The sequence below is a fragment of the Syngnathus acus genome, chromosome 11 (genome assembly GCF_901709675.1).
Source record: "Syngnathus acus chromosome 11, fSynAcu1.2, whole genome shotgun sequence".
Lineage (NCBI taxonomy): Eukaryota > Metazoa > Chordata > Actinopteri > Syngnathiformes > Syngnathidae > Syngnathus > Syngnathus acus.
The window spans coordinates 8,524,267-8,547,389 of NC_051096.1; the positions used below are offsets into that span (position 1 = coordinate 8,524,267).

The following is a 23,123-nucleotide window of genomic DNA, read 5'->3' on the forward strand; positions in this document are numbered from 1 at the left end:
GCGCATGTGTTTTTGTGATTCAAATTGGAGTTAGCGCGTCGTCCAATTGACTTGACTTTGAAATGAATTGGTCTCACTTCCTGTTTTTGTTCCCGCCCTCTGCATCTCCATCTCGACGACGTAACGCTGAGCAAGGTTTCTAGGCTGGATCGAGGCTGCGGGATCATCGCTGCTGAGACGTTTATGCTTGTCCTGATTTAGGCATCCTATTGAATAGTTGTTGACTTCTTAATCTGTCTGTCTGTCTGTCCAAAATGGGTTGCGCTGGATTCACCTGCTCCAAGCACTCCCTGTGCGCGCTCAACATCCTCTATGTTGTGAGTATCCATCCAACACATCATCATCATCATCACACTGCACCACACGGATGATATATGCCATCTTTACATGACTGAAGTTTCCAACGATGCGCGTGTAAATATAGAAATGGAAAACGGCTTGGCACTTGCTGAATCAATGATTCACCGTGGAACCTTGTCAGATGTTCATTGTGTGACTATGGAAGCGACAAAAAAGGCCGCTTGTTGGCTACTATAGTGTACAGAATCAGCCTTCTGAGCTCATTTCCTTCCGTCGGCCTTTTGATTGAAATTCCAGGCCCCGGGGATGTCCTGCCTCTTTATCATTGTCTGCAATCTCCCCCTCTGCAAGTTGCTTGTAAAAAAACAACAACAACAACAATTCTTTAGCCACAAATGACATCCGATTCTTGTAGTGTTGTAGGTTACAATTGCCAGTATAATGTTGAGCCCGTGAGAAAACCTTGAGAACAAGCCAGCCACAGCAGGGAGATAAAGAGCTGCGTGACGTGCGTGCGTGCGTGCGTATCTGCTGTGCCACTTGGCTGCTGGGTTCAAAGGGACTTATGACTTCACCTCGGCGTGGACATTGCTCACCTGGAACAGTCACACTAAGCACGAGCTTGCTGTGGGACACATGTTCCAATTCCAGAATACAAACAACGACTTCTTCATACACTGGCAACATTTTGGACTTGCTGTCCGTCCACCTTGACAAAGCAAGTCATTCCACTGAAGATTGATTGATGCACAAATAAGGTGCTAAACTTGTCCGAATGTAGTAGGAGCTGGAAGCCCACCTTGTTTCTCTATCACGCAGATGGTGAGCCTGCTGATGATTGCAATCGCAGCATGGGGGAAGTGGTTCGGTCTGGTCTCCAGTTTCCAGGTAGTGGGTGGCGTCATTGGAGTTGGCGTCTTCCTCTTCTTTGTGGCTCTGGCCGGTCTCATCGGTGCCGTGAAGCACCATCAGGTCCTCCTCTTCTTTGTATCCTTAAGGTATACGAATAGAAGGCAAGCTTGTTGGAAGCCTCATTTGCATTCAAAGGCTCCAGAAATGTTCCCGATGCGATTGAAAACATTTTGCAATGGTGTTTGTCAAGCGAGGATGCTTTGCAGTGTGGTTTGGGATGACCCCTTGACTCGGACTCTCAGTACATGATCATCCTGTTCATGGTGTTTATCGTGCAGTTCTCTGTTTCCAGTGCCTGTCTGGCTATCAACAAAGAGCAACAGGTGAGTCCAAAGATGCGTTCCAGACGACGCATTTCTGAAAAGCCGCTGACAGTTGCTGAGCTTTGGGCTTTGGCTCCAACCTTCCTGTTCTGAGTTCTCATGTCTTTCTTCCTGTGCCCGTGCACATTCCAAAAACATGCGTGCATGTCGGGTTCATTCATTGAGATGGCGATTTTGTTTTTGAGTTGCTATGCATCGGACTCCGTTGATGCCAAATGTGCTTTCCCAGGATCATCTGCTGGAGGTGGGCTGGAATAACTCCCGCAGCACTCAAAAAGACGTGGAGAAGACGCTCAACTGCTGCGGCTTCCGACAGGTTGACCTCAACGCCACCTGCCGCGCCGTACGTTTGCCCGTCCGCCCGCCCGTCCGTCCGTCCACTGAGTGGGCTTTCAGCTTTGTGTGCTCTCCTGCAGGCTTGTTTCCCCAATCACTCCTGTTTGCCGTGCGCCGATAAGATCCAGGAACACGCCGATGAAGTCCTGCGTTTTGTAGGAGGGACTGGCCTCTTTTTCAGTTTTACTGAGGTAAGTAGGAAGTAACCCCCTACAAATATATGATACGAGAGGATCTCTTGTCTCCTGCTGTCAGATTGTGGGCGTGTGGCTGACGTACCGCTACAGGAACCAGAAGGACCCCCGAGCAAACCCCAGTGCGTTCCTCTGAAAGCTGCTTCAGTCCCATTTCGACCTTCTTGACCTGTAAATATGCGGCAATGTGCTTTGATTTTGAAAGATGGTAACCACGGGAACTGAAATGTCTCTTTCTGGAGATTCTGCTTTTGTGTCTTAACACTGCTGTCACTCCACTCCAATCCATTTAGTTCAGAACGTTCTGCTGTTTCATCGCAAAGTCGATGGCCAGATGATTCCAAACACTGAATGCAATAATCTGCACAAAACACAGGCGTGTGACTGAATTCTTATTATTATTATTATTATTGTATTTACACCATGTCTGCAAAAGTGGAATGAAAGAAGTGCAATGATGTGATGATATATGTATTGAGACTTTGCCATCTTGTCCTGCTTCTGACTGCTTCCTTCCTTCCTTCCTTCCTTCCTTCCTTCCTTCCTTCCTTCCTTCCTTCCTTCCTTCCTTCCTTCCTTCCTTCCTTCCTTCCTTCCTTCCTTCCTTCCTTCCTTCCTTCCTTCCTTCTTTCTTTCTTTCTTCCTTCCTTCCTTCCTTCCTTCCTTCCTTCCTTATGACCTTTGTAAATAAGTGTGTCAGAAGTGCACTGGAGATTGTGTCAAGCGTCCGAGACTTTGTACTGTCCAACCACAATAAAAGACTGAAGGAGTAAAAGATGGTCTATCTACTATTATTGTTTTGAGGACCCCCTACAAAATGCATAGATTGCTATGATGATGACGTTGTGGATTTCTAGTCATGCCTGTGCAAATTGTATTCGCTGCAAATAGACGTCCATAGTGAATTTGAACAAATAGCAATTATCTGGCTTTTATGACGAATACTGTTAGAAGAACTTGAAATGGTTTTCAACATTTTCAATTTTATTTGAAAGACAATGGGGAGCATTTCAGTGAAGAAGAAGGAACTGTTGAGGGCATCTTTGGCCCTGGGCTTCAAAGCTCCGACTTGAGGAGTTTCCTGGCCTTCTTCATGTTGCTTATCACTAAGAGAAGAAGAGAGATGCTTACATTGCACGTCCCTCACGTCATTTTGACGGTGGTAGCAGCAGACTTTCATCTCACATAGTTTGACGTCATTTGGTTCGTAGGCATACATGCGGTTGGCGTAGCGACCGGTCACGTCGGCCCTCACCGTCATGGAGGGGTCTGCAAGGTTGCAAAAGCAAAAGACATTCAGCTAAATGGATAAACAAAGCTTTTTCTGAATTCATGGCACATTTTCATGATTCGGTGTTTTCTTGTCATTGTTATGCTACAATTAGCTCGTGATGATTTGGAAGAGAAGAGTGACAGCTGAAATGACGGATGAAATTTGCCATAATTATGTCTTACCAACAAAAATGATTCGGGGAACATACTGTCCGTCAGGGGAGAGATGTTTGTCTGTGGTTTCATACTGTGCAAAAACAAAACCATCTTAATTCGTCACAATTTTAAATTTGGTTTGCATGTCAGGATGTGTAACTTACCACCAGGTTGAGTACAACCAAATCCTCATCAAGGATTTTTTGGAGCTCATTGTCCTCTGCAAACACTTTCTTCAGTGCTGCAGGAAGAATCAACAAAGAGTTGAAAGAGTCTTGGAACTTGCTTGAAGAAAACGTTTTGGAACTTACCCTGGCTGTGTGGACAGTCGTCCAGGTGAAAGAGGACCATCAAGGGTTTGTTCCTTGAAGGAGAAATGGAATGGAGGTGAGTTATGTCAAGCTAGTAACACCACAAATTGACAATCCATTTCTTACTTTGACCTGGCCCAGTACAGTCCTTCCTCGTACGTCTGAGCCCAGATCAACTGATCGCCCCATCCTGGATGAAATGGGAAAAAAAAAAATCTGTGTTGCCTTTTTCTTTTTTTGCTGTTGACCATTTTCCACCATTTACCTCTGGACAGAGTTTGAGGGACCCTCTTGCCTGTCTTCGGGGTATATTTGGCAAGGGTAAAGGACGCAGCGACAAGCACCAAGAGGAGTGACACGGACGTTTTGATCATCTTTGCAAGGTTACTGGAAGAGACTTGAAAGAAATACCATGACATGGATTTTAGAATTGCCTTTGCAGAGTTTCAGCTTTCTAGATAAGAACATGTTCAAATCATGCTACAGTCGTTAAAATGTAGTCCTGGAACTTGATTCTTACCTGTGCCTGCCTGCTCGGTCAGCCGGATGACTGTTCCAGGATCTCCTGGTTTTACCTGCTGTATATTTAAGCAGCTGTCCGCCCACGGTCCCGCCCTTTCCCCCACCTCCTCCGCGCTGGACTGCCTCAGCCACCCAAAATATTCTCCATAGAAAATGTTACAATACATTTTCTATCTGCATTTGGCAGTTCTTCTGCTTTTGGGAAGCAAATACGTACACTTGCATCTCAATCAATCAGAATATCATCGAAAAGTTCATTTTTAAGTGGTACCACTCAAATCGAAGGTACGATGGATGACTGAGCGCAATGTGATTGGCCGGAAAGCAGAAACACACACTTCATGAACAAAAGTATTTGGACACCAGTCTATTCCACCTGCAGCTACCGTGAATGGAGGTGCACTTGAGATTTGAATATTGCGCCGTGTCCCATTGGCGCGACCCGCTTGATATCAATAGCTGCTTTGTTGGCTCTCTCGGTCGGTCGGTCGGGCGGTCGGTCGGGCGGTCGGGCGGTCGGGCCCCTTGACAGCCGATACGGCTCTCGAGCCCACAAACGACCAACGGACAGGATGTCCTCTTGTTCATCCCTCTACATGGAAAAATGACATCACAAGTGTTTACAGTTCCAAATGTTTTAATATCCTTTCATAGTAGAAATTGTAAAACAGGAAATAGTTTTGCAGGATTACGCTGATCAGATGTGATGAAGATTTTTTATTTCTAGAACCACTTGGAAAGAAGTTTAGTGCTGAGGTGTCTTGGAGCCTCTGCCCATCCATCCATCCATCCATCCATCCATCCATCCATCCATCCATCCATCCATCCATCCATCCATCCATCCATCCATCCATCCATCCATCCATCCATCCATCCATTCATTCATGGAGTAGCTCCTCCTCCTCTCCATCAATGTGTGTTGTTGGCACAGCAACAGGGTCAATATTTGAAGTCGAGGGCAGGGTTAACGGCTATCGGACCCTCGCATTCACCAGCTGCACTCAACCCTGCCCTGACAACACGGATATGACGATGGCACGCACGCACGCACGCACGCACGCACGCACGCACGCACGCACGCACGCACGCACACGTACACACACGTACACACACGTACACACACGTACACACACACACACGTACACACACACACACACGCCTTGTTGGTTGGCAAGCTTTAAGATCCTGCTTGCGTGTTGAACAAGTTTCTGCAATGTGTGCTTTTGATTTCCATCACCGCTGACTGTAGGAAAAACAATGAGTTGCAGTACTACATCAGATGTGTTCACAGCCACAACGGCGCAGTGTGCATACATTGATGGCCACCCCACTGGAAAATGGGTGTCTATGCCCCTGGTTCCATTGTGTATACTAACCTCATCCAAAGGGATGAGGCAGGGGTGGAGGGGTTCTGGCTCTGGTTCACGTGGACTGTCGGGACTGGCACTAGTGAGAGAAAAGAAAAAAAAGAAGATCCCATTGTCGTTTTGATTGATTTCATGCTTGTATCACAGTCGCACCTCTGTTTGGTGAGGGAGCGCTCCAGTAAAGTGTCCATTTCACGTTCCCGCCGGGTGAGTTTTTCCGTGACCTGGCTGCCGGCCAATGTCAGAGAGCTGGGGCACGCCCAGTGGACGCGCTCCTCATGGCGGGGGAGCCATTGGGGCCTCAATGTCATCTCATGTTTGGAGCTTTTAAAAAACTCCTTAAAAGCAAAGAAGTCTTTTAGCCAAGGCCAATGTCGTCAGGCGGCTTGATGCATTTCCTCCCCCCAACAATATTTCCATTCGCACTCCAGTCCACGTGGTGGCGGTAATTCGCAATTTCCCTATTTTGCTCACTACCGAGGAAGAGAAATGTGAAGGCGAAGAAGAAAGTATCTCAACTCTTCTGGGCCGCATGACATTTTTGGGCTCTGATACCGACATTTGGTTCAATTGTCAGAGTACGAAACAATATGCCGAAGAAAGGACAAGAAGAAGCAGAGTGGGTGGGCGACGAAGATCAGCCTACAACAGGTCAGGAGAAAGAAACGTCATTAGGGTGGGCTAGGTAGCCAAGCTAGCAGCTGGTGGCGGCGGTACCCAAACCATCAATTGTAGTCAAATATCAAGTTGGTGTTTTCAAGCCGAATTGCTATTTTAATAACACATTGTGTTGAGATAGGTGGAGCGTGAACTGAGCTCAGCCATCTGACGCCATCTGACGCGTCATGAAAATGATGCAATGCTGGGTCATGACACTTGAGTTCATAAATTCATTAGCGAATAAATCAATAAGAGGTACAGATGGTGGATGTACTTAGCTAGAAATACAGATCTGTATTAGGGTCATAAAAGTTCTCGAATGGGTATTAAAATCTCTTTACAGGTATCGAGATACGTACTTTGTTCTAAATTGTCACTGTCCTAAGTATTTCTTTCACACGTTGTCCACATTTTGAGTTCAAATGATCTTTCATCCCACAGAAAAGGCTGTGAAAAAGGGGAAGAAAGATAAAAAGGGGAAAAAAAGTGTGAGTACTCATTCATCTACAGATTTATAGTTGAATTGCTTACTTGATTTGCTGCAACTTGTGTTTTCCTTTAGTTTTTCGAGGAACTCCAGACAGAGGAGAAACCTGAAAAAGAAGTTAAGGTTCCTGCGAAAGATGCAAAACAGGTGATCTAAGCCCAGAGTAGCTTCCGTAGAATAGATCGTGTTGGGAAGTCAATGAGAAGGAAACGCGCTTTGCGTTTCCAAACACACACTCAGAGTGGATTTCTTCTTTTCAGCCTCATAAAAAGAAAAAGGACCGCCGTAAAGACAAAGGTGAAGATGCGGGCAATGACAGCGATGAAGATGTCTTGCTGAAGCTTAAAAAGCTCTCGGCGCAAGCCAGTGATGAAGAAGATGAACCTGGTATGAAGACAAGTTGTTCTGTCAGATTTAGTCATCCCAGTTCTTATGGAAAGTGCCTCTCTCTCTCCCCCCCACAGTTGTTGCCCCCAGGAAAGGAAACAAGAAGAACAAGGTTTGCCATTGTCTGTTGCCACCACCGTTGTCAGTGACTCTTTACATGCCACCAAGTCATTTGTGTTGTCCGTCAGGGTGGTAACATTTTTGCAGCTCTCAGCCAGGGTATGAGTGGTGAGGAAGACAACTCGGATTTGGACCAGCAAGAGGAACCAGTCAAAAAGGTACGCATTTTGTTCATGATATATAGTATGTGCAATCAAATGGAAATGATTGATGATGATGATTTGGGGAATATAACGCTACAGTGTGTGCGTCTTGGATACAGGAGGCTGAGAAGGGCAAGAAAAAAGATAAAGCTAAAGCTAAGGTGAAGGTGGGTGCTCTGCGGGTGCTCTCCTTTGGGCTTTCCTAAATTCAATTTCTTCTTTTTTTCACTATATTGTTTTTCCTTCTTTGCTTTTTTGCATGCCCAGCTATCATCATTGTGTGTGCGTGTGACCATTTTGGATTCATGCCTTTGCAATGATGTGCTTTTTCTTTTCTTTTTTTACCTGCTAATTTCTCTTTACAAGTGTTTTTGTTTCCTTTTTCCTTTGTAGTTACCAGAGAACGATGAGGATGAGAAACCCAAGGACAAAATGAAAGCAATTGTACGTAACCCTAAACCCCCACCCTCGTTAATTGTCACAATTCCACGAAGGCGCTAATTTGAAACATCCCTGTAGAAAAAGACAGCGGCCGAGAAATCGCATCATGATGAAGACGAGGGAGAGAACAGTGACGATGACGACATGCTGATGGTTCGTAGGCGCTTGAGATGGCTTTGGCTCCTTGTTTGCTGCTGCTGCCGCTGCGCTTCAAACATTTGTCTCCGTCAAAGCAGAGTGCTGAAGATGTCATCGCCGAGCAGGCCAAACAGCAGCAGGACGATGACCCCTTTTCTAACCTTAGCAAGAAGGAGAAAAAGAAGAAGAAAAAAATGGTATGGATTTCCTATTGAACGATACCGACGCCTATTGCCAAAATATTTGATAAATGTTGACTCCAAGTGGCATTTGTCTGATGAATCTTTGTTGCTGTTGTTTGAGTCCAATGTATCCGTTTATTCATAGATGGAGTATGAGCGTCAAGTGGCAAGTCTCCGTGCCCAGAATGCCTTGGAAGGGGATTTCTCCATTTCCCAAGCTGAAATGTCCTCCAGACAGGCCATGCTGGAGAACGCGTCTGACATCAAGGTCGGTCAATCGGGAGACCATTGGTTTCCGAAACAAATTCTGACTTTCCCTCTTTGTGTGTTTCTCGTAGCTGGAGAGGTTCAGCATTTCTGCCCATGGCAAAGAGCTTTTTGTCAACGCTGATCTCCTCATAGTGGCAGGAAGAAGATATGGTTTGGTCGGACCAAACGGGTACATTGAAGTGCTTTTCCTTTGAACGAGGTCATCTATGAATGGGAATGTCGGAATCCGTCCTTTGCTCATGAAGCCACTGTTTTCTTCCAGCAAAGGGAAGACCACGTTGCTGAAACACATCGCCAACAGAGCTCTGAGCATTCCCCCCAACATCGACGTGTTGCTATGCGAGCAAGGTAAGAACTGTTCTCTCTCGCTCTCTCTCGTCTGTGCTCAGTCCCATTCACACGTGCTGGCGCGTTCAGAGGTGGTGGCTGACGACACGCCGGCAGTTCAGGCGGTGCTGAAGGCCGACACTCGCCGCCTGAAGCTGCTCCAGGAGGAGAAGCAGCTTCAGGCTCGTCTGGAGAAAGGAGAGGACAGTGTGGCAGACAGACTAGACAAGGTGAGCGACGGCTTAACAAACATGCCTGAGCGTAAGTAACTACGGGTCAAGCCTGGATTGCGATCTGCCGGCAGGTCTACGAGGAGCTGAGGGTGATCGGAGCTGCGGCGGCCGAACCCAAAGCCAGGAGGATCTTGGCCGGCTTGTCCTTTACCCCCGAGATGCAGAACAGACCCACCAAAAGGTTCTCGGGAGGTTGGAGAATGAGAGTTTCGCTTGCCAGGTAGATAGACACCTCAGCCCACTTGTTTCCAACTGATCAGACTTGTTGATGGCCAACACAATTTCCACAGGGCTCTGTTCATGGAGCCCACCTTACTGATGCTTGACGAACCCACCAACCACCTGGACCTGAATGCCGTCATCTGGCTCAACAAGTACGCCTCTTGTTTCCTTTTTCTCCTCAAGCTTTGTATTCTGCCTGCCTGCCTGTCTGTCTGTCTGTCGCTACGCAGAGGTTTTGAAATTCTTTGCAGAAAGTGACCTCCAATGTTACTTCGGTCAAACGTTAGCTTCAAGCTTGACATTATACGTCAACTGCGAATGATCCTTCTTTTGGGACCGATTGCTCCGGTCACTAACGAAAATGAAGTGGATCGATTCTGTCAAGGACAGTCAACTCGTCTAAATAGCAGGAGCACGCTTGGCTTTCATTCATTTGATGTTTTAGTGCTCCACCTTTTCTGTCCCTTCCAGCTATCTTCAAGGCTGGAAGATGGATTTTCATTCATTTGATGTTTTAGCGCTCCACGTTTTCTGTCCCTTCCAGCTATCTTCAAGGCTGGAAGAAAACCCTGCTCATAGTTTCCCACGACCAAAGTTTCCTCGATGAAGTGTGCACTGACATCATGCACCTCGACAACCAGAAACTCTACTACTACAGAGGCAACTACTGTAAGTCTTTCATCCTCTCACTTGAAATGTAGGTCTTCACTTCTTGGCTACAATGTTCCTTACGGTTCAAGGCAATGACGAATCTGAACGGCTCCAATGAAGCTTAGTGCTGGCCAGAGACCATCTTGACTAACCCAACATTTCTTTATCTAGTGACCTTCAAAAAAATGTATGTCCAGAAGCAAAAGGAGCTCCAGAAACAATACGACAAGCAGGAGAAGAAACTTAAGGACCTGAAGGCTGGTGGCAAGTCCACCAAACAGGCTGTGAGTTTGAATCTGAACGTCTGAAGTGCTAAAATTGCTCACGACTCTTGCACGTTGATTTTTTTCTTTCAGGAGAAGCAGACAAAAGAAGCGCTCACCAGAAAACAACAGAAAGGCAAGAAGAAGGGGGGTCAGGAAGAGGAGAGCCACGAGGCCACGGAACTGCTGAAGCGGCCCAAAGAGTACACTGTCAAGTTCACCTTTCCAAACCCTCCTCCTCTTTCGCCACCCATTTTGGGCCTGCATAGTAAGAAGGGTTCGATACGTGTTTCAATCATCAGGCTGACGGACGCTATCTATGTATGTACGTAGCCTGTGGCTTGCAGCTCCAACAAACTGATGACACTTTCTATTCCAGGTGTTGATTTCTCCTACGATGGCCACAAGCCACTCTTCAGGAATGTCGACTTTGGAATTGACATGGAATCCAGAAGTAAGATTGCAACAACTTGTGTTCAAAAAAAGGCAGCGCATTGTTTCTGAATTCACATATTGTCGTTGTTTTCGTAACCAGCAACACATTATTGTAAATGTGTGGTGCTCAACCTAAATGAGGCTAGATTTGAATTTTGCTCGCCTCCCTGCAGTTTGTATCGTTGGCCCGAATGGTGTTGGGAAGAGTACATTGCTGTTGCTGCTCAATGGGAAATTAAATCCTGTATGTATGTTCATTTGGCAAAGTTTAATGAGCTAATAATTCATATGTCCATCCTGAGTGGCACATACTTGTTTTACAGACTAAGGGTGAGATGAGGAAGAATCATCGATTGGTAAGTAATTCATCCATGAAGGTTCTTTTTCACATTGCTACTATTTTTGTTGAATACAAAGCTATGACAAAAAGTTAGTATGTACTCTACTTTATTGATCCCATGAGGGAGATGATGGAATGAGGGACTGTACAGTATTGTACAGCAAACCGCTCGTGGACATGACACGTATGCTTGACTCGGCGCGCGCGTGGATTGCTTGCAGAAAATCGGCTTCTTCAACCAGCAGTACGCAGATCAGTTGAACATGGAGGAGAACCCCACAGAGTACCTGATGAGGAACTTCAACCTCCCCTATCAGGATGGCAGGAAGTGCCTGGGACGTTTTGGCCTGGAGAGCCACGCGCACACCATTCAAATCTCCAAACTGTCTGGTATGAATGTGCACTCACTCCAATGGCAAAACACTCCTCCTGACTTTCAATCGGGATGCAGATAGTTGTTATCGCTACTCTCCTTTGTCATTCATAACTTGTACTTAGTGGTCTGTCGATGCATACCGAAGTGCTCTGACGGTTTTGTTTCCGATAGGTGGTCAGAAAGCTCGAGTTGTGTTTGCTGAACTATCCTGCCGCCAGCCAGATGTCCTCATCTTGGTAAGATAAAGTCAATTCTTTGGAGATGGCCATCATCTTTTCTTGACAATATGTCACCCCGCTCGGCGATTGAATATGATTTGAGCTGCAAACTGAAGTGTTGTGTTGGCCTCTCTGCTCTTCCAGGATGAACCCACTAACAATCTGGATATTGAGTCCATTGATGCTTTATCAGAGGCCATCAATGAATACAAAGGAGGTATGTGGAATATGGTGGTGGGTGCATGATCTAAAAGGGACTTGAAGTCCTCGTGCGCATGACGTAGCATGATCAACCGCATCTTCCTAACCGTCGGCGCATGTCCACCTTGTCTTGCCCAGCTGTGATCATAGTGAGTCACGACGCCCGTCTCATCACTGAAACTCAGTGCCAGCTGTGGGTGGTGGAAGATTACTCGGTCAACCAGATCGACGGCGACTTTGACGAGTACAAGCGAGAAGTTCTCGAGTCCCTCGGCGAGACCATGGTCAATAAGGTTAACCCGTGACCCCCCACCTTGAGCACTTGTGGGAGGAACGTGTCGCTACCCCATCCCTTGTAGGCTAACCCAAAAGACTGGTTTCTTGCTACATTTTCCTTCTGGAATGCCACAAACCAGAAAATGGGCTGTAAACCCCTGCCGGGCATCCAATTCTTATCAAACAAGACTTGAAATGGTGCGATGTTGATTAAGAACACCAAATAAACCAGTTTTTTTTTCCAACTTTGATTTCTTGGGTTACATTCACATCCATGATTCACATGCTTATTTCATTGACTATACGTAGCTGGTAGAAATGGCATCAATCATGTGCCTGGCTTTAGATAAGCCTTATAGGTCTTCCTGACTTGAGCAACTTCCTTCTCGTCTGGTGTGATTTCACCATACCATTTATACCAGTCGTCACCGGTCGTTAAAGAAGGGGCAGGCGGTGTGAAGCCCACAGCATCATGGCCATTGGAGTAATCTTCGCCTGCAAAATCCACATAGGGAATCTGAAAGGAAAGAAAGCCTGAAACGACAAAAGTTCATCTGATAAGTCTTGAGGAGTCGACAGTGTCAATACATCAAGCAGAGCAAATTGCAACCTTTATCATTTGCACATTGCATTCTACTAGATTGCAGTGCTGATTTGAATTGTTCAGCTGTAATTCCAATACTCCGATGAGGGGTGAGGTTAAGAACAAACATACCATGATCTCGTGCAGCGTTGACTGCTTCAGTCAGCTTCTTCTGCTGTTTCATACACACACCTGAGAAAATCAGAACAGTGAGACCATTTAGGATCTTTATTCTGAAATATTCATGAAGCCAGCCCAGCCAGGGCTTGTGCCTTACCAGTTCGAGTGGGATCATACACCACACCAGTGTGGGGGCTGATGAACTGCTGCAACAGCTTCACATTCTGTGGAGGAAAAAAAGCCATTCGGCAATCCAATAAAAAGCTCACCCCTAATATAACTCCAAGCACCAGATCACACTAAGTATGGAGTTGAATTAACTTGTACAGGTTGGTTGTAGGTCCCCGATAATGAGTTGAAAACGATTCATTTAAAACAATGTATAAAACATTCAACTCACCTGATGATGAATAATCACATGTGGATCTCGACATATTGGACAGGGGTTTCCACATATCTTGTCTCCTCTCTAAACAAACCCGTTAAATACGTTTTAGAATTTGAATGGCAGCTTTGTACTGAACATGAAATATTCCTACAAATACATTCAAAACACATTACAATGCAGGTCTTGCGAGTCTTCTGTGGGGGAATGCCTCCTTTGTGGTTCCTCCTGTAACCCGCCCATACTGGATGGGCTCCATACCTCTCAATGTACTCTGCCAGGGAGATTGGATTGATAAGTACAAGTGTCTATTGAGGGGGAGAGATCACCCTCGTGTATATGGCAGATACCTTCACTTTCCAGATAATCCCACGGTCTGTCTTTGTAGCGAGAGAGTGCCTCGGTTTCCTTGGTCGCCGCCTCATCCTGCAGTGTCACTGCTTGGCACAAAGAGTGGCTTGGAAGTGCAAGTGGCCGAATAGCTGGACAGATTCTCATAGATATCCTCTGTAAAACAAAGTGTGATCACACAAAATATACTGACAATATTTTGGGGCTTGTTTTCTGTTTCGGAAGATCGTTGTTAGCTACACCAATGGCTACTGATCAGCCTGCCTTGACAAATAAAACTTCTTATTGAAGAAAAGACCAACTGTCAGACTACCAGCTAATCGTATAACGAGCATACCTTAAATTGTCGCAGTGGATATAACATTGAAGGCGAGATGCGGACCACTGCCCTTACAACGGTTTGGACGGAGGCAGCCATTTTTCCTCATAGTGAGGTGAAGGGTCATGGGTCTTGACGGCGGTTTGTAAAAATTACCGCCGCCTATTGGTCTTCTTTCATTACTGCATTGTCTGCACAAGTCTGAACAGATTATCTTGGACGTTATAATGGAAGTGTATTTATTATTCCGAGAACGCTCCTCGTAATGTTTGTGGGTTTTTTTTGGGTTGAAGCATGTTACTGGTTTTTGTTTTGACCTTATTTCGCTCAGACGGTTCATGGATACACGTCTGCGGATACAGCGTGCCAGTTACGAAGCAGCCGCCATTTTAAGGACGTCAACCAGCTGAAGTGTACTTGTTTTAGAACGTTTATGTGCCAGTGAAATGTGAATAATATTGTATAGATATGTAGTTTTATAAACGCTGTTCCGAAAAATGTGAATGATTAGGAGTACGCTGATGGTATATCGACTCAAACGTCGAAAACCGGCGTGATTCGCCATTATGCCTTTGAAGCACAGGAAGAAGGTCGTTCGTCAGCCATTTTGGGGCGATCTCCGGGCTGGAAAAAACGGCGGTGACGCAAAAAACGTCACAAGGTATAAAAGCTAAGTCCCTCCTCTTCTCGCTCATTCCTGGATTTGGTCAAAGGTAAGTGAAGACGTCACAACATTCGTGCACACATTTGTCGTTTTTGAAGGTGAAATCACCCCCGAATATTCACAAAAACCCTCGCGTGAGGTTGATTACGCTTAAGGGGCGAATTTTCACCTCTAGTGTCAACTAAGATGTTTTTTTCTTGTGTACTTTTTCAGGTTTCAATTCGTTTTCCCGAAGACTCAACCGTCGAGGACTTCGACCAACCACCCAAATTGATATTTTTTCTTCAAGTAATGGACATCTGATTACTATTTTTGCCTCCAGTTTGTTCTTGAAGGAAAAGGCTAGCTTTTAGCTACCAAAGCCCCACCCATTAGAAATTTTGAAGCAGGTATTAAAGCCATCCAAGTTGATATGTTTTTTATATAAACGAAATAAGTGCCCGAAAAGCACAATGTGTTATGACTTAACCGTTGAGGGCAATTAGTTTGAATAGGAATGCATAACGTCGACTTGTTAGTGGTACTTTTAAAGTCATCGTATTCGCTATTTTGCGGTCGTTGGCTAGCAGCCTCCGCAATTTAGCCTAGCCTAGCCTTCTGTTTAGCATGAGCTCACACATGAATGTGGACGGTGACACAAGTCTCCGTTTCTTCGTGTGTGAGACGAGGTGGGCTAATAACATTTTCAAATCGAGGAATAGTGATATCTATAAGCAATCTGATCATAAAGATTGCCGTGTTTGTTTAGGAGACTTAATAACCAATGAAGTCGGACTTTTTGCCTGCCGGGCTTTTGTAGGGGCTGCTCCACGGAACTGAACCGCACCGCAATCTACACATAAAGATTGCATTAGACTGAGGATTGATTGATGGACGTTTGACGAAGCACAGTGTTGGTTGCGTTGACGGTGATAATAGCAAAGGGGATCCCACAAATCCCGCACTGGGCAATCTGTGGATAAAGATTGCGGGATGACTGAAGACAAGTGGTCTTTCGTAACACAAACATTTCGGACTGCTCTAAATTGTGGACAATTGGCTTGCTTCACCAGCGGGTGTCTTTTTGTTTTTTTCCCCCCCCCCCCCCTACGGAGCATTTTGGAGTTTTCTTCGTTTAAAACCGTAAAGCAGCCACAGCGGTTTTGCTGCTCAGCAGCAGCAGCCCCTTCCAGCTTGTTCGAGCTTTGTTCTAGCCTAAACGTCCGTCCCCGTCCGCCCCCATTGAGCCTTTTCCATGCTAACAATGCTAGTCCGGCGTCGCAGGGGTTAAAGTGAGGAGAGGAGGGGCTTGCATTGGCGGAGGAGCTTACTGCCCCTCCCCTCCAGGTTTTTTCCTCGGTATGTCTGGCTGCATTTATATAACTCAAAAGGATTATTAGCTGCTCAATAACCCCCCCCCCCCCCCTTTTATAGCAACTTTATTAGGTGATCGTTTTCCTACCAGTGATACACATTTGTTTCCAAGTTACTGCGTAATGTTGCAGGGTCTTGTTTAACACTTGACAGTTTGTGTACATGTGTAACAGCTGTGCCACTTACAGGCTTTGAATTATTTGCAGTGTTGTGGAGTTCTGAGACAATATAAAACTTCTACTTCAACATTTAAACCGGTAAGACCAAACTGATTCCTCACACCAATGCATTTACAATTAATGATCTTCTCGAGGCAAGTTATGCACGTATCAAATCACTTATCAAAATGAACAAACATGGGAAAAAAAGTGCACAACCCATTACCCCCCATACCTTTCAAATAATGCTATGTTTTTATTGTATAACTGCACACACTTGTACAATGTTGATTTAATTACATGACCTATTTGTAGGCTCTTGATGGAATGCAAGTATAGTCATCCAAAGTAACTTCAAATAATGACTGTTTGTGTAATTACAAACCATGAACCACATTGAGCGGAGTAAAAAAAAAAAAAAAAAAGCATCTGTACAAGTATTCTAATTCATAGTTTTAAATTCATATGCAGTCAGTATTAGTCATTTGATTTTGACATGCATGTGCGATTAAAATGTGTTAATACTTATGAGTAACTGGGGAACGAACGTAGTTTAGAAAAGCAAAAAGTAGTCCAATTTCCACAGAAGCACATATCGGTCGGTCCAAATGCCCTGCGAGGTCCAGAGAGGAGCCGTTCTGGTGCTCTGGGACACTCATGCGCCCTTCTGCTGTCTCTGCAACTAGAGGTCGTTCGTGTCAGCAGCGTGCAACAGCGCTCAAGTATGAGGCAGTACATGTTCTATTGCAGAATTGTTTGCTGATGAGTCACTTAGTAGGTTTGTTGTAGTGTGCTACTGATGGGACTGCGGACGTCATCTGTTTGCCGGTGTTAGCGGAGTGAGTGCTGTAGTGAAATTGAGTTTTTTGGTTTAATGGTGAAAAGTCAAGCCTTGTTCTGTTTTGCAAGAATGGCGTTCAGGTCTGTTGAGCAGCCCCTCGGTTATATCGAAGGCCCCCCCCAAAAATACATGAATTCCTCCCAATTATTAAAAAAGAAAAGCAAAAAAAGCACACCATACACATCGCCCTACTGTCATGTATTAACTGCTTGAGGTTTGTTTTTCAGAAAAATGGAGGGGGTGCCAGTGGACCCCAAACAGATTTTGAAGGGAGTAGAGCTTCTACTTGGGAAGGATGGGGGACTCTGCAGCTTGGAGGGAGTACCAAAGATGTTCAGGTGAGCAATTTAAGCCTTTCAATGTCTTTTTCCAGGTAGCCTTTTGCAATGGCTTTAACCTTTGCATATTTTCCGCGCAGCCTAATGAAAGCGTCTGCCAAGATGGTCAGTCGGTGTATGTACTTGAACATCCTACTTCATACAAAATCACATGATGTTCTCAACAGGTAAGTTTTGTTGGTGTGATGTGACTGCATCTTTTTTTCTCCTCAGCTGTAATTGCGCAACATTCTACCCGTGCAAGGCTTAAAGCACTCCACAGTTGTCTTATTTACAAAGACTGACTTGACTTGACTGATTTTTGTTTTTATTTGATACCATAGATATCCAGAATCAGTGACCACCTCAAACTTTCTTGCATGCATTTTTGTGAATAAAACATTCTCCCTCCCTCCCTTTATTTAGGTTTATCCGAGTCGGTGGCTACAGGCTGCTGAATTCGTGGCTCACATACTCGAAAACCACCAACAATTCGCCTCTGCTGCAGCTTATTCTGCTCACTCTGCAAAAGTTGCCTCTCAAAGTGGACCATCTCAAACAGGTACAAACCAAAGGAAAACCAGTTTTGACTTTTTTTTGTGTGTGTGTGTGTGTGTGTGTGTGTGTGAATATAATCCTGTCTATTTTATTTGTTCAGTGCAAAATTTCATTTGAATTGGCTCATGACGAATTTCCCATATGACCTTTCTCCACAGAACAACACAGCTAAGCTGGTAAAGCAACTGTGTAAAAGTGCAGAGACTGAAGGTCAGTTGTCCTCATTGGTTGGGTTTATTGTTTCGAGGAGGTTGGAGCCCATGCTTAATCTTCAATCTTCATTTTAGAATTGAGGAAGTTGGCGTCTGTGCTCGTCGACGGCTGGATGGCAACAATTCGCTCCCAGAGTGTATCGAGCAATGCCAGCAGTCCCGGTGGTATGGACACTTAACATTTACCCTTTTATCAATGACTCCTTCTTTTTGTGATCATCCTAAAATGCTCTCTACATACTCAATGTGTAGATAAGAAGAAGAAGAAAGAAGATGGCAAGGTGCCACTCAGAGAGGTGAAGGACAAGAGTGCAGAGGATGAGAAAAAGAAAGACAAGGCTAAAGCGCATGCCCCGAGTCATGCGAAAATCCGCTCCATAGGTGAGCGAGCCACTCAAACACCTGATGTCTGTACTTTGCTGAAATAGTCATGAAAATGCTTTTGTAGGTCTAGAGATGGACACTCCAAATCCTGCCCCCGCAAAGAAAAGCCCGGCTGCTCCCCAGCTGGGTGACAAGTACAACATCAAGCCTCCAGTCCTCAAGCGGTTAAGGTACGGCGGGCACTGACCAGCAAGAATATGAGCACAGCGCCATAGCAGTCAAGATGTACTTTGCTCTCTGCAGCCATCCAGTGGTCAGTGGCAGTAACTTCACGCTCTCCTCTTTTTGACTCTCAACAGTTCTGGTCCATTTGATAATCCTCCTCTTGAGAAGAAATACAAACCTCTAAACACGCCGTCCAACTCGACCAAAGAAATTAAAGTCAAGATCATTCCAGCGCAACGTAAGTGTGTACACCATAATAAAGCAACGTATAGGTTGATAAGTGCAGTTTACCGAGTTGCTAACGATATTTGTAGCTATGGTTTGAATTTAAATGCATTCACGATGAATTTAATGTGAGGTCACGCTTTCCTTTACTGTCCAAAATGTTGAGTGTACTTTCTTTCACCCAATGTCTGCAGCCATGGAGTGCACGGGGTTCCTTGATGCGCTCAACTCCGCTCCAGTGCCTGGAATCAAGATCAAGAAAAAGAAACCTGCAGCTACTTCACCCTCTAGCGCCAAGGCTGTGTCCCCGACCTCAAATAAGGTAGCTTTTCTGACAATAAATCAATGACCAAATCTATAAAGGAAATGAAGAAAAGGTGAACTTCATATGTAGCAAATGATCAAAAACCTCAGACCTGTGTTGGCAAAATGTCTGTTCTCCTAATCACGCCCTTGTGCTTTTTATAATCTCCCAGACAAATCCATTTGACAGTAAACAATCGACATATTCCTCATCTTCTGGCAAACCAACATCTCCAGAGACCGTTTCTTCAAATGCGACTGATGAAAATCAGGAGCCAGATCGGCCCGGGACCCCCGTGCCCACCGAAGACTCGGACTCCATGGACACCGGTGAGTCTGGCTCTGTACAGACCAGGAAGTCAAATAAATAAGAGACCAATGGAAATTGCGCTTTGTATTTTGCAGGAGACAAGCCCAATGCTCTGTCAGAACCTCGTGGGGAAGAAGACCTGACTAAGAAGGGCAAGAAAAAGAAGACTGTTCACTGGGCTCAGGAAGATCATCTCAAGCATTATTTTTATTTTGACCTGGATGAGACAGAGCGAGGTACAAACCACGCCTGCCGCCGCCGCCGCCGCGTATCAAACTCGCACGTGTAAATACGAGTGACTAACTCAATGATTCCCTCTCCTTCCTAGTCAATGTCAATAAGGTGAAGGACTTTGGTGAGGCGGCCAAACGGGAGTTGATGATGGATCGACAGACGTTTGAGATGGCCCGACGGCTTTCTCACGACGCTATGGAGGAGAGGGTCCCCTGGACACTCCCCAGGCCGCTGACATTACCTGGCAGTCTGGTCATTCCTGGCTCCAACAGCACAGAAAAGCTTACCCAGCGGGACCGTGAGATGGGAATCTTACAGGAGCTCTTCCTCAGTAAAGAGAGGTAGGACATCACCGTTGTCTGTTGTTTTGACCTCGTCATGCAATTCATTTGGAATTCTATTGGGTGAAGTTAATGACGGGGGGGCAGACATAGGAGGAGGCTATCAACCAACGGGCTGGTTTGCCCAGTTGTCTTTTGAAGTCTAGACGTGCTTGTCTTTTTTTTTACTAGCGTACCCGACACTCCGCACGAGCCAGACCCAGAGCCTTATGAACCTATGCCCCCTCGACTCATTCCCCTGGATGAGGTCAGTACCAAAATCCAAAGGAATCCCTTGGCTATTTTGTTTTGACAACAAATGACCTCCCTTCTTATTCAATTTGTGTAGGACTCTTCAGTACCAGACGATAGCTACCCTGAGCCCATGGACCCATCTCAGCAGGTTCCAGCCCTGGGCCAAAACGAGGGCTCCAAGCTGCCGCCTGTCCTGGCCAACCTGATGGGCAACCTTAACAGCAATTCGCGTAGCCCTCAGACCGCAAACACTGTCAGCAATCCGGTCACACCGGCCGTCAACGTACAGGAGCTGCTCACGTCTATCATGGTACATGACTACTGCACACTGGGAGTATTTGTCGACAGTCAAATAAAGCTTTTTCATCTGTTTGATTTACTCATTTGAAACGTAGGTCCTATGCAATGTTTTGCCTGATCTGTGCAAGTCAAATGCAATCACCGGTAGACTGAACATACCGTGGCAATCATTTCGATCGGATTCATCTTACGAGGGAAATGACTTTGTTGTCACAAGAATATCATTTCAAAACAACAAGTACGATTGAATGCAAGTACATCATGGAGCTTAAATAAGATGAAATGTCATTTCCATGGAGGAAAGAGGGGGGAAACAAAAGTACGGGTCAGAGGAGTTCATTTTCAAATTTCAGCAAGAACATGTTGAACCATTTGAAACACGTTTATAAAGGTAGAGCCGTCCAATTCTTGAATCAAGATGCTAGTTTGTTTTGGTGCAGTGCAAGGTCATCGTGTTGCCATTTGTCATCCTAGCAAGGTGCAGTTGGAGCCCAAAGTTTCATCAGTCATGACATAAGACCAGTCAGTGGACTTTTCTTCATGATTTTGCTGCAACTAATCAAAGCTTGTGTGTCTTTAGGGCGCTTCGAGCAGCCAATCGACCGAAGACCTCATCAAGCAGCCGGACTTCTCGGATAAGATTAAACAACTTCTGGGTTCCCTGCAGCAGACACAGAACCAGAACCAGGGACCCGCACCAGGTAAATCCGCCCTGCGATATCTTGAATGTTAAAAGAAAGCAAAAAAAGAAAGCCTTCGGGCCTACTATCACTCACGTCGCAATTTCAATGTGTATTTCCACGCAACTTTGACAATCATCAAACTAAACGCGCACATTTGTTCGCATTGTTTATTCCCCCAAACCACGCAATCTCGAATCTCATTGAAAGTGGTGGAAATGCTGTTGTCCTGTTTTCCACTCACTTGATTTGGTTTTCTTTTCTTGTGAACGCAGTCAACCCGAGTCTGCTGGGTCACAGTCCCATGAACAATATGAACAACATGCACATGCAGCAGATGCCTATGAACAGTGGCTTCCCACCAAACATGCCTCCAGGCGGCCCCCGCTTCAACCACCCCCCGCCGCCTCATAATCACGGGCCGCCTTTCAACAGCGGCGGAGGCCCACCACGCATGATGGGGCCGCCGCCGCCGGGGCCGCCGCCGCCGCCGGGGCAGGGCCGCGGGGACAACGGCAACTACTGGGGAGACGACTCCATGAGAGGCGGGCCCCACCGAGGAGGCCATTTCCACCGGGGAGGAAGGGGCCGGGGAGGAGAGCCGGGCTTTCGGGGCCGAGGACGAGGGGGGCCGAGAGGAGGACACAATATGAATGGTACGTACACGCCGCGTATCACTTGATTCCTCCAACTCATTTGTTTTGTCTCTTCCTCCTCCAATAGACATGTCCATGCGGCCCGTTTGTCGCCATTTCATGATGAAGGGAAACTGCAGGTACGAGAGCAACTGTGCTTTTTACCACCCCGGTGTCAATGGGCCACCCTTCCCCCCAAACAACCAGCACGGACACTAAGCGGCTGCCCCATAAGCGTCATATTGGACATTCATCAAACCACTGCAGCGTGATTCTCCCATGATGAGATGATCACTGTTTTTAACAGACTGAAAAGACTGAAAGCTTCCCACTTTTGGCCACTATGTCTGCCCAACCGCCCGCCCGCCCGTCACTGTCGACATCCGCAACTTGCTTGAACGTAATTTCCCTCCAATTGCCTTTCAGCGGTGTCCCCTTTTCTCCTTGCCTGATTCCTTGGCAGCACTTTAAAATGAAATGGTAAATGAAATGATACCACAAATGATGATTGATCTTGAACAACTAGATTTCAATGATGAATGAAACTTTGTCCTGAAGAAGCAAGGAAACCATTTCCCCTGCTCATAGCCGCCGCTGGTAAAAAACAACAACATTGTGCTAAAGATGATGACAACCTTCTATGTGCTACCTTCGAGTTTATTTCTGCTTTGTGACTGGACAACTTCTTTTTGGAGCAAATTATGAATTAATGATGAGTCTGCCGATACAGCAAATGACCTCTGAACTCTCCATCTTAACCTCAGAAAGAGGGGTTTGAATGTCAGTATTATGATGAAGCATTCTGCAGGTCAGCTATGGTGTGTGTGTGTGTGTGTGTGTGTGTGTTTTCTGTGAAAACAATGACCTTTGTCTCTTGTGGGACTTTGTTTGTTTTTCTTTTCCCCCTCCGTGTTTTATTTTGATAAATGTCAAAAAACAGGTGCCCTTTTTTATGACAGGTTCATTGATTGTACTGTAACGCTGTCTACAATACATGTTCACGTGGTCATATTTTTCTGTTGAATTATTTTGTACACTATTAAAAATGTTCAATTATAATTGCTTTATGGTTGATTTGAAATTGGGGCACAGCGAGTCATTGGATAAATGCTTGGAAAATATAATAACAGAAATCATGGACTTGGGATAAAGATGAGTGGTGGAAAAACCCAAAGTAAATCAAATAAATTAACCACCTTACTGGTAGTTGCATCCATCGAATGATTATTGCCCTATTATTTCGATGATATAATGCACAAGTGTGCCTTCTGGAGTCACGTTGTGGGCTGTTCTAGATGATCGCTAGACGGAAGATGTTTTGATTTCCGACATCCCCAAACAAACACCAAATCTCCGTGCAGACTGAGCAAAGATGGCACGTTCCGTTC

The 23,123-nt window shown here is 45.6% G+C and overlaps 5 protein-coding genes across 9 annotated transcripts; 3 read left to right on the plus strand and 2 right to left on the minus strand.

Moving 5' to 3' along the window:
• The first annotated feature begins 81 nt into the window (after window positions 1-81).
• On the plus strand, window positions 82-2,389 carry tspan13b (tetraspanin 13b). Its single transcript, XM_037263544.1, has 6 exons — window positions 82-317; window positions 1,120-1,287; window positions 1,455-1,535; window positions 1,765-1,878; window positions 1,952-2,062; window positions 2,127-2,389. Exons 1-6 carry the CDS (start codon window positions 255-257, stop codon window positions 2,199-2,201), a joined length of 612 nt encoding a protein of 203 aa, XP_037119439.1. The 5' UTR covers window positions 82-254; the 3' UTR covers window positions 2,202-2,389.
• Window positions 2,390-3,043: 654 nt separating this feature from the next.
• Window positions 3,044-4,389, minus strand: agr2 (anterior gradient 2). Of its 2 annotated transcripts, XM_037263546.1 has the most exons (8): window positions 4,325-4,389; window positions 4,070-4,201; window positions 3,931-3,994; window positions 3,805-3,857; window positions 3,658-3,734; window positions 3,521-3,584; window positions 3,251-3,334; window positions 3,044-3,171 (listed from the first exon to the last, which is right to left on the minus strand). In XM_037263546.1, exons 2-8 carry the CDS (start codon window positions 4,176-4,178, stop codon window positions 3,122-3,124), a joined length of 501 nt encoding a protein of 166 aa, XP_037119441.1. In that variant the 5' UTR covers window positions 4,179-4,201; window positions 4,325-4,389; the 3' UTR covers window positions 3,044-3,121. The 2 variants fall into 2 exon arrangements, with proteins under 2 accessions (XP_037119441.1, XP_037119440.1); XM_037263545.1 differs by lacking the exon at window positions 4,325-4,389 and having other exon boundaries at window positions 4,070-4,223.
• A 1,761-nt stretch (window positions 4,390-6,150) lies between these two features.
• Window positions 6,151-12,314, plus strand: abcf1 (ATP-binding cassette, sub-family F (GCN20), member 1). 3 transcript variants are annotated; one of them, XM_037263601.1, is made up of 26 exons: window positions 6,151-6,344; window positions 6,795-6,841; window positions 6,916-6,987; window positions 7,101-7,227; window positions 7,305-7,339; window positions 7,416-7,505; window positions 7,610-7,657; window positions 7,884-7,934; window positions 8,010-8,084; window positions 8,168-8,266; window positions 8,397-8,519; window positions 8,590-8,690; window positions 8,784-8,869; window positions 8,939-9,078; window positions 9,153-9,301; window positions 9,372-9,455; window positions 9,848-9,972; window positions 10,126-10,238; window positions 10,311-10,485; window positions 10,597-10,671; window positions 10,826-10,896; window positions 10,976-11,008; window positions 11,214-11,382; window positions 11,540-11,604; window positions 11,731-11,803; window positions 11,926-12,314. In XM_037263601.1, the coding sequence occupies exons 1-26, from the start codon at window positions 6,284-6,286 to the stop codon at window positions 12,090-12,092; spliced, it is 2,454 nt and encodes an 817-aa protein (XP_037119496.1). In that variant the 5' UTR covers window positions 6,151-6,283; the 3' UTR covers window positions 12,093-12,314. The 3 variants fall into 3 exon arrangements, with proteins under 3 accessions (XP_037119496.1, XP_037119497.1, XP_037119498.1); XM_037263602.1 differs by having other exon boundaries at window positions 7,610-7,651; XM_037263603.1 differs by lacking the exon at window positions 7,610-7,657.
• mrps18b (mitochondrial ribosomal protein S18B) lies at window positions 12,296-13,984 on the minus strand. The gene is made up of 7 exons (XM_037263616.1): window positions 13,840-13,984; window positions 13,502-13,658; window positions 13,328-13,425; window positions 13,167-13,235; window positions 12,924-12,990; window positions 12,779-12,838; window positions 12,296-12,597 (listed from the first exon to the last, which is right to left on the minus strand). The coding sequence occupies exons 1-7, from the start codon at window positions 13,918-13,920 to the stop codon at window positions 12,392-12,394; spliced, it is 738 nt and encodes a 245-aa protein (XP_037119511.1). The 5' UTR covers window positions 13,921-13,984; the 3' UTR covers window positions 12,296-12,391.
• Window positions 13,985-14,450: 466 nt separating this feature from the next.
• Window positions 14,451-22,794, plus strand: ppp1r10 (protein phosphatase 1, regulatory subunit 10). Of its 2 annotated transcripts, XM_037263605.1 has the most exons (20): window positions 14,451-14,534; window positions 14,699-14,874; window positions 16,045-16,095; window positions 17,065-17,175; window positions 17,256-17,342; window positions 17,581-17,716; window positions 17,871-17,922; window positions 18,000-18,089; window positions 18,177-18,305; window positions 18,373-18,478; window positions 18,608-18,711; window positions 18,893-19,020; window positions 19,175-19,331; window positions 19,407-19,547; window positions 19,640-19,886; window positions 20,058-20,133; window positions 20,215-20,430; window positions 21,001-21,121; window positions 21,376-21,756; window positions 21,824-22,794. In XM_037263605.1, exons 4-20 carry the CDS (start codon window positions 17,069-17,071, stop codon window positions 21,952-21,954), a joined length of 2,409 nt encoding a protein of 802 aa, XP_037119500.1. In that variant the 5' UTR covers window positions 14,451-14,534; window positions 14,699-14,874; window positions 16,045-16,095; window positions 17,065-17,068; the 3' UTR covers window positions 21,955-22,794. The 2 variants fall into 2 exon arrangements, with proteins under 2 accessions (XP_037119500.1, XP_037119499.1); XM_037263604.1 differs by lacking the exon at window positions 16,045-16,095.
• Window positions 22,795-23,123: the final 329 nt, after the last annotated feature.

Excerpts from the sequence above, each read along its gene's own strand:
- mrps18b (XM_037263616.1), bottom strand. The coding sequence starts at position 13,920 with ATGGCTGCCTCCGTCCAAACCGTTGTAAGGGCAGTGGTCCGCATCTCG. Across the intron at positions 13,426-13,501 it reads GGATTATCTGGAAAGTGAAG|AGTACATTGAGAGGTATGGA; the intron begins GTATCTGCCATA and ends TCTCCCTGGCAG. Across the intron at positions 13,236-13,327 it reads AGACTCGCAAGACCTGCATT|AGAGGAGACAAGATATGTGG; the intron begins GTAATGTGTTTT and ends GGGTTTGTTTAG.
- tspan13b (XM_037263544.1), top strand. The coding sequence starts at position 255 with ATGGGTTGCGCTGGATTCACCTGCTCCAAGCACTCCCTGTGCGCGCTC. Across the intron at positions 1,288-1,454 it reads ATCAGGTCCTCCTCTTCTTT|TACATGATCATCCTGTTCAT; the intron begins GTATCCTTAAGG and ends TCGGACTCTCAG. Across the intron at positions 1,879-1,951 it reads TCAACGCCACCTGCCGCGCC|GCTTGTTTCCCCAATCACTC; the intron begins GTACGTTTGCCC and ends GCTCTCCTGCAG.
- ppp1r10 (XM_037263605.1), top strand. The coding sequence starts at position 17,069 with ATGGAGGGGGTGCCAGTGGACCCCAAACAGATTTTGAAGGGAGTAGAG. Across the intron at positions 17,343-17,580 it reads TCACATGATGTTCTCAACAG|GTTTATCCGAGTCGGTGGCT; the intron begins GTAAGTTTTGTT and ends CCCTTTATTTAG. Across the intron at positions 18,090-18,176 it reads CAATGCCAGCAGTCCCGGTG|ATAAGAAGAAGAAGAAAGAA; the intron begins GTATGGACACTT and ends CTCAATGTGTAG.
- abcf1 (XM_037263601.1), top strand. The coding sequence starts at position 6,284 with ATGCCGAAGAAAGGACAAGAAGAAGCAGAGTGGGTGGGCGACGAAGAT. Across the intron at positions 6,988-7,100 it reads CTGCGAAAGATGCAAAACAG|CCTCATAAAAAGAAAAAGGA; the intron begins GTGATCTAAGCC and ends TCTTCTTTTCAG. Across the intron at positions 7,658-7,883 it reads AAGCTAAAGCTAAGGTGAAG|TTACCAGAGAACGATGAGGA; the intron begins GTGGGTGCTCTG and ends TTTCCTTTGTAG.
- agr2 (XM_037263545.1), bottom strand. The coding sequence starts at position 4,223 with ATGTCATGGTATTTCTTTCAAGTCTCTTCCAGTAACCTTGCAAAGATG. Across the intron at positions 3,858-3,930 it reads CTGTACTGGGCCAGGTCAAA|GAACAAACCCTTGATGGTCC; the intron begins GTAAGAAATGGA and ends TTCTCCTTCAAG. Across the intron at positions 3,335-3,520 it reads TCCCCGAATCATTTTTGTTG|ACCCCTCCATGACGGTGAGG; the intron begins GTAAGACATAAT and ends GCAACCTTGCAG.